The sequence below is a fragment of the Sycon ciliatum genome, chromosome 8 (genome assembly GCF_964019385.1).
Source record: "Sycon ciliatum chromosome 8, ocSycCili1.1, whole genome shotgun sequence".
NCBI classification, from domain to species: Eukaryota; Metazoa; Porifera; class Calcarea; order Leucosolenida; family Sycettidae; genus Sycon; species Sycon ciliatum.
This window is the reverse complement of record NC_088650.1, coordinates 32,831,811-32,838,838: the sequence shown is the minus strand read 5'-3', so window position 1 is coordinate 32,838,838 and position 7,028 is coordinate 32,831,811. Positions and strand designations below refer to the sequence as shown.

Below are 7,028 nucleotides of genomic sequence, written 5' to 3'. Positions count from 1 at the left end.
CATAAAATTGAAAATGTCACCGACTGGATCGAAGCCTGGTCGATCTTTAGGGTCATTGCTAGCGAGGGCGCACCAGGGCATGTGCTGGTCTCATGGAGCGCCAGCTAAGGGTAGTAGATCTACAAGCGGCGAAAAAATATCGTTTTGCTGCGGTGCAAGTATACGACACTCGGTTGCGACAGGCGATGTCAAGAGACCACAGCATCAGCATCGGTAATCTACACATGGAACTCTTCACTCAGTCCTTCACCGGCCAAGCTCTGCCCGTGTGCGCTAAATGTAAGAGGACAGGCCACTCCACCGTGGCATGTGTAGCGAAGCCTTCACTGAACGCGCCTTTTCGTGCCTCCACCTCTGGGCCCAGCGGAAAGCCGATCTGCAAAATGTTTAATAAAGGGAACTGCACCTTTTCAAATTGCAGCTACCAGCTCAGGTGCATGTTCTGCAAGGGAACACACCAAGCAATGGAGTGTCCCACCCGCGCTTCGGCCTGAAAAGCCTCATCACACGCCTGTACAGCCGTCATTAGTTCGCGAGAACGCTATGTCCACATCTGCTAATTCTTTAAGTTAAAACTCAGTCTCCAAACCAATGAATTTTGATGCAGTTAGTGTAGAGCTTGCTGGCCACCCTGATCGGGTCTTAGTGGAAACTATCTGGTTCAATCTGCGTTTTTGCTGCCGCATCGAGTTTGCAGGCGATCGCGCACTTCAGTTGCTTCTAGTAATCTTGCCTCTGCATCCATAGATCTAGCTATTGTAGATGCCTATTTAGCTAAGGAATGCAAACTTTTAAGCACACTAGAGACGCTTTTGACACGCCACCTTTCTTACCTTTGCGCACGTCTGGTACGGGTGTAGTACCAAAAAAAGACGGCGGCCACCGATTAATTATGCATGGTCTGCCCCTTGCTGGGAATAGCGTTAATGACTTTATCGACCAAGATTTGGCACGTGTTGGCGAGACAAATAATTATTCTGACCTTTTGGCTTGCGGTCGTCACCCTTATTTTTTTAATCGTTTTGCTGATGCACTGGTGCGGATCTGACGCGAAACCCGCGCTGTTGAGAACTTTGAGCATTATTTAGACGATTTCATCAATGAATAACACGCACGCAAAACCGCACCTCCAGGGTTCCCTGGCAAGCGCATGCCAGGGCTGGCAGACTGTCTTCATTCCGCTTTTTGCATGTACCGGCTTGCATGTATATTGCGTCACCACTGGTTCAGCATAGGCTGACACACAGGCAATGCGGGCATCCGGGCTAACACTTAGCGCGAGGGTCAGCCTCAGGGCGGCGGGTAAAGCCCAGCTATAAATTATCATCACGGCCGTGGCAGGAGGTTGGCAAAGGGCACGGGCGTTGCCTTGATGATTATGTGCAATTTTATAAGCAGAGATAACCTAACATGCTAGGCGTTGGGGGACTCTTCCAATTATACATAAGCATATATTATGGAAGGCTACTTAGACGCCGCAGCGCGTGCACTGTATTTTAAAAAGCTTATATTCATCCCGCGCGGGACTAGCATGGCGTACAGCGGACTTGGCGCGTGCCACAGACCGCTTGACAAACTTTAGCAGCTCAGCCAGGCACGGCATCTCGGGTCCCATAAGGCGCATAGCAATAATTATGTATACCCATGCGGGGCAGCATTGCGGCGCGCAGGGCATATGCGGCGTTGCCTTATGTGCTTGGCAAAGGGCACGGGCGTTGCTAGAAATTTAATAATACATAAAGCATACATTATAGAAGGCTATTTAGATGCCGCAGCGCGCGCAATGTATTCTAAAAATGCCTATATTCATCCTGCGCGGGACTAGCATGGTATACAGCGGACCTGGCGCGCGCCACAGACCACTTGACAAACTAGCAGCTCAGCCAAGCACGGCTTCTCAGGTAGACCGCGCGCGCGGATCCCATAAGGCGCATAGCAATAATTATGTATACCCATGCGGGGCAGCATTGTGGCGCGCAGGGCATATGCGGCGTTGCCTTAATAAGGCAACGCCGCATATGATTGGCAAATGGCACGGGCGTTGCCAGAAATTTAATAATACATAAAGCATACATTATAGAAGGCTATTTAGATGCCGCAGTGCGCGCAATGCATTCTAAAAAGTATATATTCATCCCGCGCGGGACTAGCATGGCATACAGCAGACCTGGCGCGCGCCACAGACCGCTTGACAAACTTTAGCAGCTCAGCCAAGCACGGCTTCTCAGGTAGACCGCGCGCGCGGGTCCCATAAGGCGTATAGCAATATGTATACCCATGCGGGGCAGCATTGCGGCGCGCAGGGCATATGCGGCGTTGCCTTATGTGCTTGGCAAAGGGCACGGGCGTTGCCAGAAATTATAACAATACATGCTTTAAGCATATATTATAGAAGGCTATTTAGATGCCGCAGTGCGCGCAATGTATTTAAAAAGTCTATAATTATTTATCCCGCGCGGGACTAGCATGGCATACAGCAGACCTGGCGCGCGCCACAGACCGCTTGACAAACTTAAGCAGCTCAGCCAAGCACGGCTTCTAAGGTAGACCGCGCGCGCGGGTCCCATAAGGCGCATAGCAATATGTATACCCATGCGGGGCAGCATTGCGGCGCGCAGGGCGTATGCGGCGTTGCCTTATGCAGTTGCCAAAGGGCACGGGCGTTGCCAGTAATTATAATAATACATAAGCATACATTATAGAAGGCAAATTAGACGCCGCTGTGCGTACAGTATATTAAAGTCTATAATCATCCCGCGCGGGACTAGCATGGCGTACAGCGGAGTTGGTGCATGCCACAGACCGCTTGACAAACCTCAACAGCGCAGCCAAGCATGGCATGTCGCGCAGCCTGCATGCGCGGGTCCCATAAGGCTCATGGCAATGCGACTGTATACCCAAGCGGGGCAGAATTGCGACGCACAGAGCCTATGCGGCATCCCATGCCGGTCAAGCGAACCAAGGAACATATGGTCAAGGCATAGCATTAGCTCTCCTAAGGGAGATCCCCACTACTATTTTTGGAGGTTGCTTGGCCTAGAGTAAGGGCATGTCCGAGCAGGATGAGAGGTCAAGAAAAGGCAGGACACACGTACAACATCCACTTTTTCGCAGATGCGTTTGGTCTGCACAGGCGATGTTGGGAAGCCTGAGTTGTCTCGTGATGCCAACACCCTGGTAGCATTGTCGGTCGCGCCCAGCACACGTAAGACATACCAGCCAGGCATTAAAGCATACTTGAAATCCGCGTCAGCGGTTGGCTTCAACCCGGCTCAGCCGAACAACGAAGAGATTGTGCGCTTTGGTACCTCACTTTCAGAGTTAGTGCCTGCAGGCAACACTTTTAAAGGTATACTTGGCTGCGATAAGGTTTCACCTGCTATCGCAAGGCATGTCCGTAGAGGGACTGCGCTCACAACGCCTCCTTGCCGTATTGAAAGGCATCGAGCGAACGCAATTTGACACACGGAGGTCGGAGGCAGGCAACCATGCGGGCCGGCAGCGCCTACCAGTTGCACCGTCAGATCTGCTAACCATAAAAGCGCAAGTGGGTACGTCCGCCCACTCGGCAAGCGATAAAGCAATGATATGGGCAGTACTGTTGACGGCATTTTACGGGCTGCTGTGCGTAGGTGTATATGCCTCAATGTCAACGGACGAAGGACTCAATTTCAACACCCTGACCGTGGCTTAGGTCCAGATAGCGCAGACAAAGGTGGTAATCAAGCTTGGTCCCACCAACACCTCGCAGTTCGGCGGAGGCGGCACAGCGTTGCTTTAAGCGGCAGCCAACAAAGAGCTGTGTCCCGTAGAGGCCGTCATGGCATACGGATCCAGGCGACGGTGGCCAAACGCCGGGGCACCCTTCTTTGTCCACGGCAATGGCAAGCAGCTCACAGAAGGACATCAACCTACTGCTGAGAGCTTTGCGCCCCGAGGTCGGTAGCCACTCCCTGCGCAAGGGCGGTGCCACCGAGTTGGCAGCACAACGGGCACCAGAGCGGCAGCGGCAGGCAGCCGGACGTTGGCGCAGCTCAGCGTACAAGCGGTACATCCACACATCGGCAGGCTTGCCCTCCCACTAGCTGGGTGGCATGGAAACACGGCACCCAGGACCGATGCAAAAGCCTATTTTTGGAGGAGCAGCAGGCAACCCTCGTTTCACTCGTGATTGCTTAATCACATGGCAAAAACAACAAAAATGCAACCCCATTCTATGGTGCTATGATGTGTGTGTCTCGGGGGGAGGGGCGATAAATGTAGGTTTGCAGCGTACAGCAAACCGTAGTTATCGCTGACAACCGAGCAGCAGGCAAAAGCCACGCGCGTGGCTAGGCGCGCAACAATGGGGGTGTCTGGCATGCAATGGCGGGCAGCCGTACTGGGGAAAGCCCAGGCCGCAGTACGAGTACGCCCATATGCGCGGGCGAGACTACCCCATATTTGCATAAAGGTATCAGCGCTACTAATGCAATGTTTACTACAAGCAGGGCTCATGGCGCCTAATCTCTATATTAGGAAGCAGTTCCTTTTATGGCACGAAAGGACTCCAGCGCGCGTACTAAGCCTCAGCCAAGGTACAGTACTAACCGAGTACGCAAGATAGAACAGGCGGTGTGGCGGAGCAAACATACCACGTATGGAAGAGGCGAAGTCCCCGGATGCCGCCCGGCCCACAATGACAGACACCACCATGCTTATATGGGAAAAAAGGTGCGAGAGCCCACCAGGTAAGGCGGGCCACATAAGCACGTGGCAAGCGCAAATAGCGTAAGACGTACCCACGAGGCCACAACGCGAGAGTACGGCAGCATGAGCAGAGTACGAGAGTACGAGGCCGGATCAACGCAGGGCGGACCAAGGTGTGGTAGTGCCACAGCACGAGGCACCTCAGCAGTTGGAGGTGGCGAACGCAGGGACAGCATCAATATTGGCAGCTAGCAGCAGCAGCAGATGGGCGTGATTTTTTTTCTTCTTCAAGACTAGCAACGAGGAGCAGCAGGCAACCCTCGTTTCACTCGTGATTGCTTAATCACATGGCAAAAACAACAAAAATGCAACCCCATTCTATGGTGCTATGATGTGTGTGTCTCGGGGGGAGGGGCGATAATTGTAGATTATGTCCTTGCCCTTCGTTGTGTTTTCGTTTTTGTAAAATTCGAATTTTCACGAATATTTTTTTCTGTTGTCCCTGTGATGTGTTGTTGAGTTACTCAGGAAGGGAAAACAGCGTTGGACGTAGCCAGGGAAAGGAAGCATGAGGGATGTGTGCAGTTGCTGGTGGAGCACGAGAGTGCAAAGGTATGTTGAATAGACTTGACTGTGAGTGACTGAATTTAGATGTACTGTGTGTATACAGTATTCATTACAGCGTGTCGTTCATTTGATTGGTTGAACTATGCAGTGATTAGGTGTCACGTGAGTCACGTGAGGTGCACCTACCACCACCATGTCCTACATTTGTATAGCTGTCCATGAGATCAAGATTACATAACCCCCCAGAGTGCGCAAGTTCACTTATCAGATCTGGGACGCGAAATCCGTGTTGCACGTCATAATAATGACATCATAAGTAGGGGAAGTGTGGACGTGGTGCACCGCCGCGATGGAATGAGGAAGTCTGACCCAAAAAATGACGTACATCACGGATTACACCGTCCCACAACCCCATTCCAGTTGCACACTCTGGATCCCTGGACATCCGGAAGAAAATCGCTGGTTACCGATTTACAGCATATGTCATGCATACATACAGTGTGCGTGTTTGATTATCCGGTTTCCTTGACTATCCGGATATTTTTGTGGAAAACGGATGTGTGCGGTTATGCGAGGTCTGACTGTAATACTGTGCAAGGCAGAAACTATGAGTCTGTGGGCACGTGAGTGGCTTGGATGGGTTTCATTGAAATGTGCTATGGGTTTGATAACAAGCTAATTAATTAACCCTTTCAGTGCCAAGGGGGTCAGAAAAATACAAATTTTTCTGAGTTGAGCTGGACTCAAATTTTTCATAGCTCCGCTGTATATCCACAGATCTTTACAAACGATGGCTCTCTGGAAAGATATCAAGGTCAGGCAGACCATTGTGAAGAGAAAATGCAGCGAAAATAGTCTTCCTCGAGAGGGCGCCTGAGCGATGTCCGTTTCCTGCATTCTGGCGACGTTTATCCTCACGGACACAAACCGATGTGATAAGTAGGTCTTCCTGGAGACGTTGAGTGCTCGTTTGTTACTCTCCTGTGTGTAGAAGTGGAGATACGAAAATATTTGTACACACATACTCATTCTGGGCGACTAAAGTCGCCCATGGCACTGAGAGGGTTAACAGGGAGAGAAATTTGAAGAGAGTAGTTCGGTTACCACACCCATTCCCACAGCACTGCAAACCGAACCGATTCCTTTTACGTACGTTTCGTCACAATTGCCATCGTCTGGTACGAAAAATTGTTGGTTTCAAGACGGCAAAACAGAGACTCGCAATGAAGGTCCAGTGCCCATCGCATGTTTTGCGCATGCATTGTATGGACGAATAACTCCCCCATGGAACAGAGCAGATGTGAGAGTTGCGCACTCTTTTTTATGTACACTTGATGAGATGTCTATCACTATTACACTCTTGTGTAGGTGTTTTTGTTGTCCCTAGTGACACATGTTGACCGTGAACATGTTTTTCACCAGATACTGCACTATACACACTGGTGTTTATAGGCCATTCACACGACGTCCAAACTCACTTTTATCGTACCGTTTCCAAGGATATTTACTCGGATACAATAAACTTGCATTGCTTGAACAAAGGAAATTTTTAAATTTAACATTTCCCGGTATTTTCAAGAGGTCAATAGGGATACATTGACGGTCGTAAAGTTTGCCAAGCACCGTGTGAACTGGATCACGGTTTGCCAGTGTTATCTTGGTCACACACGTGCAAGTGTTTACACGTCGTGTGAATGGCCTATTAATGCCCCTGGTTGTGTTTTCTCATGTACAATGCTTGCCCTTGTGGTTATCACTAGTAGTCCTTAAGT

The 7,028-nt window shown here is 50.5% G+C and overlaps 1 protein-coding gene across 1 annotated transcript in view; it reads left to right on the top strand.

The window, feature by feature from the left end:
- The window catches only part of LOC135822824 (uncharacterized), a 29,850-nt gene that overhangs the window by 2,049 nt on the left and 20,773 nt on the right, over positions 1-7,028 (top strand). The window contains exon 2 of the mRNA XM_065335660.1: positions 5,218-5,301. Coding sequence (XP_065191732.1) covers positions 5,218-5,301 — 84 coding nt within the window. The remainder of the gene's footprint in view (positions 1-5,217; positions 5,302-7,028) is intronic.